Genomic DNA, 14,192 nt, shown 5'->3' on the forward strand with positions numbered 1-14,192 from the left:
CGTGTGTGTGTGCGTGTGTGTGTGTGTGCGTGAGTTTGCGTGTATGTGTGTGTCCATCCATTTTCTATAAAGTTTGTCCGCTCGGGTGTCGTGGGCGTGCTATATTTATATATATATATATATATATATATATATATATATATATATATATATATATATATATATATATATATATATATATATATATATATATAATGTTTATATATATATATATATATATATATATATATATATATATATATATATATATATATATATATATATATATATATATATATACATATATATGTATAATGTTTATATATATATATATATATATATAATGTTTTTATATATATATGATATATGAATATGATTATTTAAGTACGTCCTTAACAAAAAACATTCTCTTTTTAATGTCGTACACATATATGGACTGTAGGGAGCGCACAGTTTAAGAGCGGGAACGCGAAGAAGAAAATGGACACAAATGGGATCCCGCAGGGAAGTGTGATAAGCCCATTATTGTTCAATGTAATGATTAATGATGTTTTTACAGACCTGCACCCAGGAGTAGGCAAGTCATTGTTTGCAGATGATGTGGGTTTGTGGAAGAGGTGAAAAAATATGAAACATATTGTGAAGAAAGTGCAGGAAGCTGTAACGCAGGTAGAGAATTGGGGAAGGAAATGGGGTTTTAGATTCTCTGTAGATAAGACTAAATGTATGTTTTTTACTAGAAGGAAGGTTGAGGAGAGTATGCAGGTGCAGCTGTATGGAAAGAGCCTGGAGAAGGTGAAGTGTTTTAAGTTTCTGGGAGTGTTTTTTGATGTACGGATCACGTGGAGGGACCACATTACATACGTGATTGATAAATCTAAGAAAGTTTTAAATGTAATGAGATGTCTGGCTGGAACAGAGTGGGGAGCAAGTAAGTCATCTTTGAGGCAGATATATGTATCCTTGATAAGATCCAGAATAGAGTATGGGAGCGTGGTTTATGGGTCTGCGTCAAAGTCCCAGTTAGCTAGGCTGGATGTAGTTCAAGCGGCAGCATTGAGGGTGTGCACAGGGGCTGTGAGGTCTTCTCCAGTGTGCTCATTATAAGTGGAGGTAGGAGAAATGCCACTCAGTTTTAGAAGGAAGCAGCTCCAGGGTAATTACTGGGTTAGCCTGAGGTGCCAAGGGGATGACCATCCAGTTAAGTCGGCATTTCAGGCGAGCTGGGAGAGAGGGGCAGGGAGAGGGGAAAGCTTTGGGTGGACTGGGGAGACAGTGGCGCAAGAGGTGGCTGTTTACGGCATGAATTTCTGCCCAGTGGTATTGTGGCCAGTGACTCCTCTGTGGCAGCTGAGGGCCCCAGAGGTTGATCTAAAGCTGCTTGAAGTCAAGTTAAGGGACAAAGAGGCAAATCTGGTGCGTGAGTTTTAATGCCGGGTGGTGGAGAACTACACTGACCATATACTAGCCTTTACGGATGGTTCAAAGGACCAGGAAACTGGGGCTACAGGGGCAGCATTTTACATAAATAAATTAAATATACAGTCATGTAAGAGAACATCGGACAATCTAAGTGTGTTCACTGTGGAATTGGCTGCTATCCTGATGGCAGTGCAATGGGCGGAGTAACTTGTAAACTGTAATTTCTTGGTATGTAGTGACTCTGTGTCTGCAGTTAAAAGTATTGGGAGGGGCAGTTCCCTGAGCCGACAGGACCTTATTCAGGAAATTCTTTTGGCTGTTAGGGATGTCGCAGCGAGGGGGGTTAAGGTAGCACTGATGTGGGTTCCAGCACATGTGGGTATCCTGGCGAATGAGAGGGCTGACAAACTGGCAAAAGAGGCAGTGAAAAAAGAGCGAGTGGAGATCAACATAGCACTGTCTAAGTCTGAGGGTAAAAGTATTGTGTGAGGGGAAGTGATGCTGCAGTGGCAACAGAGGTGGGAGCAGGAGAGCAGAGGGAGGCACCTGTTCTCAGTGTGTAGTAGAGTGGCTGAGTCAGTTCATGAGTGTGGGAGAGGAGGGTGGAAAAGGAAGGATGAAGTCATTATTGCCAGACTGAGGATAGGTCATACTTTTCTTAACAGCACTCTCCACCTTCTGGGGAAGCACCGGGATGGGCTGTGCTCTGAGTGTCAGGAGGAGGAGACGGTGCAACATGCGCTGCTTTCCTGTAGGAAATATTATGGGCAAAGGGTTGTGTTGGTGGAGAAGCTGCAGACAGAAGGGCTTGAGGGAGTATCAGTGAAAACCATTCTGGAAGTAGGGTCAAGTGGGAGGGGTAAGCGCTGTTTTTTTGAGTTTTTAAAAAGCACTGGTCTGGTGAGGAGAATTTAGAGTTGTAATGTGAAAAAAAAAAAAAAAAAAAGTAGGGGCGGCAATGCAACTGATAGGATGCAAGCTGCCGTTAAACCCCAACGAAGAAGAAGAAGAAGAAAATGGACACGTGATTTGACGTCACATTATGTTTCCCTTATAGCGGATTTCTCCCCAAAATATTTTGTTCAATGTGATGACTATTCACTTACAAGTCAGTGTCTTCTGTTACATTTATGGATTTAATTGATTAAGCTTCGCCGGTTAGTTTTCTTTTTTCTGTCTCTTGTCGTAGGAGTCTCTCCCCGCTAGCCAGCTAGCTAATCTTGTAGCTGGTTAGCTTTCCAGAGAACAATATCGACGTAAGAAGCCAAAAAGAATTTCAGGTAAATGGCTTTAAATTCCACCCTATCTGGCTTTGTGGACGCGTGGAAAGAAGAGAAACACAGTGTCAGGCATTTTAGATTTACCTCAGTGCATTTATGCTGCAAAATGCACATGATGTGTCAAGGAAATCAGGCAATACACAAATTGTTGTAAAATCCTGCATAAAAATGCATGAGCAGATAGTTCGTGGTTGATACTGGCGTTTGATATGGTTTTATATATATATATATATATATATATATATATATATATATATATACACATACACATATACACACACACACACACACACACACACACACACACACACACACACACACACACACACACACACACACACACACCACATAAATTCATGCAAGACAAAGTTTACTTCTTTTGTGGTATAGCAACAAATAGTGTGTCTACTTTCCTCACCTGAAAGTATGCAATTGTTTTTGTTGTGCGTTCACTTAACACTTCAAACTGAGGGTCAATAAGATCCCATGCTGTTTTTGTTACGTTTTTCAACCAATACCATTACGAGATCTTAATTATTGATTCGTCACCGATGCTGATAGCAAATAGTGGTGCCATTAGTACTTTTGATAAACATATTTTCTCCCAAAAACAATGATCGATAATTAAAAAAACACACACACATACGAACATCTAGCAATTTTCTTTAAAATTGCATGAGATAAATGGCAGCTTTCTATTCTTCTCATCTTTACTTGTTTCTGATCAAACAGCCACAAGAGGGCAGCCGATAACTCAATTAGGGCTGGTTATGGTACTCGTCCCTCTTAAGCCAGCAGATAAGATTTTGCAGAACATATGAAATTTATTTTTTAATTTTGAGGGTAATAACATTTCTTCTTGTCCTCTGAATACAGTGTCAATGACCACTATCTTCCCTTCACTGATGACATGATGCATCCATCAACTAGAAAGGACTTCATCTCGCTTACACTCACTGATCCAAACTGCCACATTTATAACAATGGGAAACACCGCAAACAGTCATACTGGAGGGTAGGTACACACACTCACCTGGACACAGATATCTCATCTGCTCATGTATTGTAGGTTGATATTATGTTTATTTCACAATGTCAATCAACGTTATTATGATTGGATGCCGTGTTTTCATGGACACTAAAAATATTTATTCAATTAGGACTTGCGTCTTCAATCATCACACTTTTGACTGGAATAAATTATTTTGACATGGAATAAATTATTTTGACATGCAAAGATAGACCAAATATACGAGGTAATGATAGTAGCTGGATAGGTACAGATAATAGTCGTGCCAACAAAACGTTACTCCGTCCATTTATACTTCTAAATGTTAGTTACTTTAGATATTTTTCTCATTTGCGCTGCTAAGTTAACCCTGCACTATAGCCTCAAGACCGCACTTTTCTGTTTGCTGATGTTGATTTTTAACACAAACTCATCTGTACAACGTCGCTATATATAGCACTGTGTGTGAGCAGATGTGATCCCATAAATGTGACATTAAAACAAGACTGTCAGTCAAGTATTTTGCATCGCTGAGTTATAGCTAAAAAAAAAATCTGGTTCCTGTCAGAGACCTTGGTTTGTTTGTTCTTCACTGAACAAATAGAACTTTGCCCTTAGGCACCCTTTTCCGCTTAAAAAATGCAATTATTTGTTTGTGATCTGTATTTATCTGACATTTTATTCTTTGTCTTATCTGTTTATGTATATACTGTATTGTAGAAAGAGTTACACATTTTAGTATGCATTGCCTTACCATTTGTACAAATCAGACAACTTGGCTGTCAGAAGGATTTCCCCTCTCACCAAATGCAAAAGACAAGATAATGGCGTTTTGTTCAGTGTGCCGCATCAAATGTCAGCATATTTATGTGGTAGCAAAACATGCAACCTACTGACTAAAGATTAGACTGAAGAAGGAATCCATGATAATAAACATCAAACTATAAGGAAAATCGCAAAAGAATAATGCAGTTAGGTGTGAACTATCAATAAATGACAGGTTTGATGCAGTTACTGCAGACAATGTACATATTATAAATCAATGTTAGCTGATCTTAAAATTTAGTGTTTTGTTACATAAGTGAACCCCGACCTTGGTTTACGTGCCAACAGAAATGGAAGCAGCTGTCTCGACTTCAGCGAAGCCTTATCCTCTTTCTCCTTGCTCTCACTCTCGTATTGGCACTCCTCTCTTATTCCCACATATCAAAACCAAGAACAGGTGAGTGGCCTTGTTTTGAATGCACACCACACTCTGTAATCCGGTTGCAGTAGTGGAAACAATCAGATGGATTTTGCCCTTACTGAGATAGCTAATGACGATTAATCCTCCAAAATTGCCATTTCTTGCTAGCGGTTTAGAAAAGGTTGATTCACACTATCCCAATTTAGCTAAACGTTATGTATGTGTTTGTTTGCCTGTTTTTAGATTTTTCAAAAAAGGAAGACTGGCTGGAAATGAATAAAGATGAGCTGAAGCGTGCATTTCCTGATTTGAATCTTAAACCAGTTGTGAGTCCACATTCTGTGACTGACCCTAAAGGACCAAACATCGTCATTTTTCAAAAACCTCTCATAAATGTGAGAAACATTTCTATGTATATGTTCCTTGAAACCATAGCAACTCTTTTTCTGGACATGCACACTCACAGAACGTGTGTAAAGTAACTGATTAGGTACAAATGACATTTTTATGTGTACGTATGTTTTAATATGGTCTGAGCACAGAAAAACAAAACCTGCACCCTATATTTTAATATGGTCTGAGCACAGAAAGGCAAAACCTACACCCCTTCAATGTCCACAGCGAATTTAAAAGTGCTGCTTGTGTAGTGGATTAAAACATTTGCTGTGCATGTCAACAGAAAAGAATTCCAAAGAGAGGACCACCAAATCTTCAGAAAAATGTAAATGTTTCACACACTTTTGTCATGGGAAGACAAGAACAAGTACAAGATGAAGAGGAAATTGGAGAAAGGCAAAAAAAGTTGGTCAGGTAGGCTTTTTGCCTATGAAAGGATTACTTATATTCCATTGTGTTTGCAAGCTGCATTGCAGTGATTGAAACATATTTTTACTGGTACTTAAAGTTTACAGTCCCACTTTTAAAAAAACTGCACACGTTTTTTTTTTTCTTTTATTCAGCTGGAGAGGAGCAATGATTGAAGCTGATCAGGTCACTGAGCCTCCACCCTCCGCTATTGAGAAGGTTGCTGCAGGCGTCCCGGTACCAGCGATCTCAGCCGCTACTGTCCCAGCAACTGGTCAGTGCCAAATTTTCTTTGTTGGCATTCTTACTACAAGATAACGTGAGACCAAACTAATGTTAAGGAAACTGGAAGTTTTTGACATAAGAACCTATCCCCAAATTTGTGCGTGCACGCGCGTGTCCGTGCGCGTGTCCGTGCGCGTGTCCGTGCGCGTGTCCGTGCGTGTCCGTGCGTGTCCGTGCGCACACACTGTATTTTTTTTTTAATCCCAAAAAACACACACAGCTACTTGCATGGTATACAGCACAACTGACTCAACGACTGGATCGACTTATTATCCTCCTGCCTTTTTGTTTATAGGTGAATCTGGAGGTGTGGACAGACTGGAGGCCGTCCGTGATGCCTTCAGACACGCATGGAAGGGCTACAAAGACTACGCTTGGGGCCACGATGAGCTCAAGCCTATCTCAAAGTCGTTTAGCGAGTGGTTTGGTCTGGGTTTGACCCTCATTGATTCCCTGGACACCATGTGGATTATGGGCCTGAAAGAAGGTACTTTGTTAACTGGAAATATTTCATGTGAACTATTTTTTTGAGGTGGAACAATTCCTAAATTAATGTTTTGATGTGAAGAATAATTCAAGTATCTTGATGACATTAAATGCACAAGTTAAGACAGGTTGTACTGTTCCAATTGTTTATAATTTGTTCATCATGCAAATCAAATGTGACATAATTAAATCAAAATAAGCTTTATTGACCGGGTTTGTGCATGCAAATCAGGGAATTTGACTCTGGTTGTTCTCAGCCTCTGTACAACATTTAAGTGACTGACAACATTCAGGTAACTAACAATATTTTGGTGAGGAGAACAAGATGTTATTGCACAGTCATGACTCTGGGTCTCTATGAGTGGTGAGAGTTCATCAGAGCGACAGCCTGGGGAAAGAAGCTGTGTCTGTGTCTGCAGGTTTTGGCGTACAGCACTCTAACGCCGTCCGGAGGGGAGTAGTTTGAACAGGCTGTCCTTGGTGAGAAGGGTCTGCGGAGATGATACTTGCACGTTTCCTGGTCCTGGACAGGTAGCAGTCTTAGATAGATAGGAGCTTGGTCCCGATTATATTTTTTCCGCAGACCCAATTGTCTGTTGCAGTCTGTGCTTGTTTTGTTTGGTGACCGATCCAAAGCAGACAGTGATGGAGGTACAAGAGGGTAAACTGGATGATGGCAGTGTAGAAGGTTTTTAGCAGCTCCTGTGGCAGGTTGAACTTTCTGAGCTGTCTTAGAAAGTACAAGCTCTGCTGAAGTCCAATGTCATCTCCACGGTCTTGAGGTGCCTGCAATAAATGTTATCTGTCTTTACACACTTTATCGTCGTCACAAATGTTATGTCGTCACACACTCTTATAGCCCTGTACTAACTTTACTGTTTTATTTTCATCTTAGCCTCTTACATCTCTGGATGGCATTCAGTTTGACATTGTTTTTTTTTTTGTTCAGAGTTTGCAGAGGCAAAGCAATGGATAGAGCAGAAGCTTTCTTTCAACCAAAATGTGGATGTGAATCTTTTCGAGACAACCATTCGTATCCTTGGTGGTCTGCTGAGTACCTACCATCTAACAGGAGACCAGCTGTTCCTGAATAAAGCTGTGAGTCATGCCGCAAGCAACTCTTTTCTCTTTCAGCGGGTGCCTTTTTTTGTTAAAAGCCAACTGACAGTACTGTAAGTAATTTATTTAGGAATTACAAGCTGTATCAGAAAGTTATCATGACTGGTGTCACAAAATATATCTTTCAAACCACAGCACAGTTGCACAGAATCCTGAAAGGAATCCTTCCTGGACTGCTTGAGGATGTAGCAAAGAAGGCTAGGAAACTGTAGGGGGTTATTGTTAAATTAATTGTCAGGCCATCTTGTAGTCTGGTTTGGAAATTTGTCTTTAGTGATACCAGTCCTGCAGCTTTTCTGACATACCTTGTGGTTTCAAGAAACTCAATTTGACCGCGCTGCTTACAGAAAGACCTTGGGTCCAGGTTGATGCCTGCCTTCAAAACACCTTCTAAGATTCCTTTCTCTGACGTGAATATTGGGAAGGGAACAGCTCACCCGCCTCGATGGACGACTGATAGTTCCATGGCTGAGGTCACAAGCATTCAGCTGGAATTCAGAGAGCTGAGCCGTCTCACTCAGGACCCACAGTACAAGGTCAGAAAGTCAGAACACCAAATCTGGTGTAGTGTGTGTTGTGATATGTGTGTCATGTTTCGAATTACCTAATTTGACTCTTGACGCAGTGTCATATAAACATGTTATTTGCATTGTAGGTGCATATTATCCCTGTTCCATTTACAAAGAAATATGAAATGTTCCCCTCCAAAGACTTTTTGTGAAACTTAATACTTTAGTGGGTTGCATTAAATGCACTGCGGTCCATTTGACAATTAGATTGGGGAAGAAAACAAGTCAGTCACTGTTATAAAATAAAAAAAGATTTAAAAGGGAAGGGAAATCAAGTTGTATTTTGGCATGCTGTTATTATGACTGTGGGAAAGCAGGCTTTATCTGAACAGCAAGGTATGTGGAAACGTAGATGACATGAAGCAGATTATTATTATTTTAATACACTTATGTATTCGTGACATGAAAATCCTTTTCAGGAGGCCGTAGACGAGGTAATGAGGCAGGTCCACAAGCTGCCGGGCAAACATGATGGTCTCATCCCAATGTTCATCAACACCAACAGTGGGCAGTTTTCTCACAGAGGCATTTATACATTGGGCGCCAGAGCAGACAGCTACTATGAATACCTGCTCAAGCAGTGGCTCCAGGGAGGCAAGACTGAAGATGAGTGAGTGAGGACATCTTCAATGGAACATAAAAATAGACACATTCTATTAGTATCAATTTGATGGTCTTGTTTTTATTCCGCCAGGTTGTTGGAAGACTACGTTGAAGCAATCGATGGAGTAAAAAAACACCTTGTCAGACAAACGGGGCCACGCAAATTGACTTTTGTTGGGGAGCTGTCCCATAATCGCTTCAGTCCCAAAATGGTAGAAATGCAAACAAAGACGTGCCAAATATTGAAACTTTGCTTGTTCGGATAGTATAAAACTTCTTATTTATGTTTTGAAAACCTTTGTGTTACCTTGTCATTGTATTTAGCAATGAATACTTTGTACATCTCGGTGGGCCACTTATCCAGCTATTGATTTTAATTGGATACATTGGAGTCAAACTCAAACTGATCAACTTGTAAATATTTTACTTGTCTTCCAATCAAATTCTTCTTTTTTTCAGGACCACCTGGTATGTTTCCTGCCCGGGACCCTGGCACTGGGAGCCCACAATGACCTTCCAGGGGACCACATGGACTTAGCTTCACAGTTGATGGAGACTTGTCACCACATGTACACACAGATGGAGACTGGACTTAGCCCAGAGATTGTGCATTTCAACCTACATGCCACTGATAATAATGACATTAATGTCAAGGTAAGGTTTTACATCCCTGAATTTTTTTTTTAATTTTGCCCTTTCAAAAGGTGTCCTCTTAAGAGTTACTGTCTTAGTTCTTTGAATACCTTGCATTTCACAATTTGCAATATTTTTGCCGTCCAGTTTTGTTTTGGGGGGCAAAAAAAAGAAGGGTCTACAGGATGTATAGATTTTTCTTGCATAATTAACATTGCATGACTTCCTAGTTGATATTATTTTGTGATTTCTGTGTCGTCAGTTTTTTCTTTTTTTCTGTTCTGTTGTCTTTTTTTAATATAGCCTGCGGACAGACATAACCTGCTGAGACCAGAAACAGTGGAGAGTCTGTTCTACATGTACAGATTCACAAAGGACCCCAAGTACAGAGAATGGGGATGGGAAATTCTGCAGAGTTTCAACAAGTATACCAAGGTAAAATGTATGAACAGCTACAGGCTTCCCAAAATAATTTAGAGATCCCTTGTACATTAAAACTTCTTAACAGCAAAATAATTTATCAGAAGACAGAAAATAGCACAAAATACTCTGTAGCCCTCTGTTAATGAAACCAAAACCCACACAATGGTTACAGAACGAGCTTGAATCTAAAAGTACAAATAACACTGGTCAACAAATTATGTTTTCATCAAAATGTTTCTAGATTATTTATTTATTTATTTATTTATTTTACTCATTCCAAACCAACCCTTATCTTAAGCAGATCAGCTGATAATAATGATGTAGTCATAATAATAATGATTAATAATAATAATACATATGAATCAAGGGTTAGAGAACTTTGGAGTATTTAGCTGATAGTCTTCAAAATAGATGCATATATGAACTTAAACTTAAATATCTCCTTCATAAAGACAGACTATAGTTTTTTTTAGAGCCAATCTGGTATATTGTTCACCTTGCTCGCAAACTGATTTCCCAAAGTATTTGTGAGTTCACCAAAACACAGTACCAATCTTGTACTGAACCTGCTTATTTTCTCTGAGCCGAGCCACCGGTGGTACGGACCGATCACAAAGCAACAATGTGTTTGGGAGCGGGGTATGTGGCTGCGCGGAAATCAACAAGCACTATGGCCGGGGGAAACAAAACAACCAATCAAACTTTGCGACAACCAGTGAACGAATGCACGGACGCGGCAATTCATTCTGTTCTCACAGTTACTCACCGTTTCCTTTTGGAAGAAGAGCAGCGAGTGTACATTTTTAGCTGGGAAAAGAGGTTTGTGTTTCTTAAACTGCTTAGCATTTACGTTGCCGTGATTGGTCAAAACAAAAGTTTTGGTAGGCTGTGTAAGTTGCCGCGTCACGCCATCAGGTTGAATATAATAGTATTGTGGGCGTGCTGTAGCCTATCCCATCAGATTTTGTGGACTAGGTGGGTGAAATCTTGTGATCACCAAGTAACTGCAGGGCAGCTCTATTACTGGACATTTTGTATTCATGTCCTTTTGTATTCATTCTCAAAGCATCTTTTCCCATTCATTTCGTCACAAAAATACATTTGAGCCACCTGAGCACCAACCTGCTTATTTATAGGTTTCAGATGGAGGCTACACATCTATCAACAATGTCCGTGACCCTGAAAACCTGGAGCCCAGAGACAAAATGGAGAGTTTCTTCCTGGGTGAGACATTGAAATACTTCTACCTGCTCTTTTCTGATGACATGGATCTTCTCAGTCTGGACAAATATGTCTTCAACACCGAGGCCCACCCGCTTCCGATATGGCCCTCGCCACCCAAGTGATGGCACCATACAGGAGATATTTGCTTCAGTCCTTGTAAGACTGTTGGCGTTCCTCAGCCAGGTGCGCTGTCAAGCTACTGGACTGCTGTGTTGGTCAATGACCCATGGGGGAGCAGGCTACCAGTGCTTTGGTAGGTTTTCCATGGGGAGGAATTTCTGTGAAATATTTCTCAAGGAAAAGCACTGAGCTGGTCTCTGCTGTAAATAAAAAGGTTTGGAAGTGGGCCTGGGGTTTGTCATATGTGGAAGGTCTTTATCCCCTGAGGGGCATTGATACTTCTTGTAGTATGTATGAACACCAAGTGTGTTTTTGATTCTTGACTATGAGAGGGTTGTGAAGTTTCTATTTAAACAGATTTCTGTCAGTTCTTGTATGCAACCTGAATCTGAAATACTTGTTAGTCTTTTGGACAAAATCCTCTGCTGTATTTGTTAAGTCACTAATTGTCAGAATTGTGAGGTTCATTGCTAAAAACCCAACTGGCTTTATTGTACAAAAGCTAGTTCAAGTAGCAAAATGTTGATAGCCAACCATTTCATTCATACAGGTATTTACATAGTGCAAAGAACATGAATAACTGCTTTGTACTTAAGGGTCACCGACCCTTGCAGGCTTAAGAAAGAAAGATTTGTGTGTCCACTTTGTTAATCATGTCGTATTGGAATGTCACCAAGATATACTGGATGCCAAAGAGCTGGGAATGTGTTTACTCACCAAGAACTGCTAATAGCAACAAAGAGCCAAGTAGATGCAAAATTCATTTTCAAATTGAAAATATTTATATATATATTGGGAATGTTAGTATTCAGATCAAGGGTGGGCAATTCTGACTTTGGAGGCTTCCTGCATGTTTTATATGCCTGCTGCAACACATCTAGGAACAGGGATACAAAGACAGAAAAGGGCTCCCATAACAGTGGGGGAGACTTAAACTGCCCAAAAGTCATGTTTAAGGTGAAGAATTATGGAAAACTCTCAAATTAGTTTTGTTGCTCTTTAAAGCAATTCCCAAGTGGTTGTACCTCACCCCTGAATAGCGTAGGCGCCAAGGACATCTACGTATAAAACATTTCTTAAGACGTTCTCCTCTCATGGCGAAGATCCAATCTGCTCATGTTCTGATTGAACAGAGGTCTACACACTGAGCCACATAACTGAATGTGCGCTATCCTGTGCCTGATGGAATCTCTGTCGTCGTGTATTGTTGCTGCAGGCTTATGAAGCGGCAGCAGTCACAGTTTGGCTGTTTTCTATTGATTGTAGTGTGCAGGTGACAAAATGTGAATGTACATATTTTGTATAAATGATTTTGAATTTGTATTTCCTGCTCCAACAGCAATTTTAAGTTTGAGCATTCCGCTTTTAACATCAGAACCACTGCCATATTTGCACCTTCTTTCTGTTCCATCAAGATGCCTTCTATTTGACCTGCAACTAATGTCTGCTTAATAATTGATACGTTTTTGACTTTGTGGGAAAATTGTAAATAACCTAATTAAATATACATAAATTTCACTTCTACAATGACTTATTTTACACTGTCATGCTCTTATTTAATTATCCCTAAAAGACAATACATAGATCTATTAAATGGTGATCTTTTACCACCACACTATTAAGGTTTTCAATCCACCTCGAGAGTTACTGTTCAACAAATGTGTCAGTTAATGAAGATAATGACATTTAAGAATGTTAGTAATCAGGATACTCGGTTATCTAGGAAAAGAAAAAATAGGGCTTAAAAAAAAAAAGTACTGCCAGACTTTGATTTCTTCCAGCTCTCAGCGATGTCCTCAAAAAACCCAAATGACTTCCTATCAACACATCCTAATGACAAAGGGATTGAAACTAAATTAGCCGTTTAATCTTTTATTACGTTAATTCATAGAAGACTGTAATTTTCTCATTACACCTAATTGAATCCTCACCAAGCAATTCACCTTCCAATGGAAAATGTTAATATATACCTGAAGAAGAATACAAAGAATCTTTAAACAATTAACACCACAGATTTGTTACTTTACCCCTTTTTTCCACGTGTTCCACCTTCAGATTCCCAACACTCATCACGGCTTTTCCTCTACCTACAAGACGAGTAGTACGGTTTGTTTTGTATGATATAGTGAGTACACATAGCATGTACAATATTTGGAGCCTAATTAAAATTAAGATGGTGTACAGTAGGTGGTGCCAGAGACTCTCATTTTGCCGATAGAGAGAGCGAGCGAGAGAGAACGAGAGAGAGCGAGAGATTGATTGATTGGTTGAATGATTGATTGATTGATTGATTGATTGATTGATTGATTGATTGATTGATTGATTGATTGATTGATTGATTGATTGATTGATTGAGCTGGAAATTGGATGGATGGATGGATGGATGGATGGATGGATGGATGGATGGATGGATGGATGGATGGATGGATGGATGGATGGATGGATGGATGGATGGATGGATGGATGGATACTAGACCTGGTCCAGACAAGACTGGAATTGCAAATCATTTAGAGCATGAACAATGATGAGCTACGATTAGATCCCATCTTAATGCATTCGTTTTATTCAAGAAATGTTGAGAAAGAAAAGATGAACAAGTCGGTGTTCTGTTCGTTCATTCAAACGGTAGAATAGGGCCTTTTGCTTTCATTGCATGTGTTATTTGGAATGCTGGTCCAAATAGCACTGAAGTTGTTTTTTTTTGTATCGTTATTTCGGGACGTGTGGGATTTACAGTATTTCCATCGTAGGTGGCAAATCTAAGCCAACACGTTCACATGGTCTGCGCATAATTAGCTTGGCATAGTTCTCAGGTTTATGCTATTGATGACCCGTGGGATACTCTGTTGGAAGTGCTATGATGGTCTGTGGTTAGGCTGGCAGATTTTGCCCGAGGCTTAAAGCTGCACCTCTCCCACAGATGGAAACAAAAAATAAGTTTTCGGAAACTAATTGTTTCCCAGGAGGAGTCTAGGGGGATTTTCTTCAAGAACCCTGCAGCTACCCGTATGCTGTGGCCAACAAATTGGAGCAAAAAAAAGGGCTGTGA

General features: G+C 39.8%; 1 protein-coding gene across 2 annotated transcripts; it reads left to right on the forward strand.

The window, feature by feature from the left end:
* Positions 1-2,316: 2,316 nt before the first annotated feature.
* man1b1a (mannosidase, alpha, class 1B, member 1a) lies at positions 2,317-13,329 on the forward strand. 2 transcript variants are annotated; one of them, XM_085926618.1, is made up of 15 exons: positions 2,317-2,509; positions 2,591-2,681; positions 3,558-3,696; positions 4,804-4,912; positions 5,120-5,271; positions 5,556-5,686; positions 5,836-5,954; positions 6,261-6,452; positions 7,401-7,549; positions 7,918-8,106; positions 8,559-8,749; positions 8,834-8,954; positions 9,202-9,396; positions 9,679-9,810; positions 10,935-13,329. In XM_085926618.1, exons 3-15 carry the CDS (start codon positions 3,592-3,594, stop codon positions 11,142-11,144), a joined length of 1,995 nt encoding a protein of 664 aa, XP_085782744.1. In that variant the 5' UTR covers positions 2,317-2,509; positions 2,591-2,681; positions 3,558-3,591; the 3' UTR covers positions 11,145-13,329. The 2 variants fall into 2 exon arrangements, with proteins under 2 accessions (XP_085782744.1, XP_085782745.1); XM_085926619.1 differs by having other exon boundaries at positions 2,317-2,681.
* Positions 13,330-14,192: the final 863 nt, after the last annotated feature.

This window comes from Syngnathus leptorhynchus, chromosome 12 (genome assembly GCF_054491065.1).
Source record: "Syngnathus leptorhynchus isolate UIUO chromosome 12, UIUO_Slep, whole genome shotgun sequence".
Taxonomy (NCBI): domain Eukaryota; kingdom Metazoa; phylum Chordata; class Actinopteri; order Syngnathiformes; family Syngnathidae; genus Syngnathus; species Syngnathus leptorhynchus.

Coding starts and splice junctions, on each gene's coding strand:
- man1b1a (XM_085926619.1), top strand. CDS start 3,592: ATGATGCATCCATCAACTAGAAAGGACTTCATCTCGCTTACACTCACT. Junction 5,687..5,835: donor AGGCAAAAAAAGTTGGTCAG/GTAGGCTTTTTG, acceptor TCTTTTATTCAG/CTGGAGAGGAGCAATGATTG. Junction 8,955..9,201: donor ATCGCTTCAGTCCCAAAATG/GTAGAAATGCAA, acceptor TCTTTTTTTCAG/GACCACCTGGTATGTTTCCT.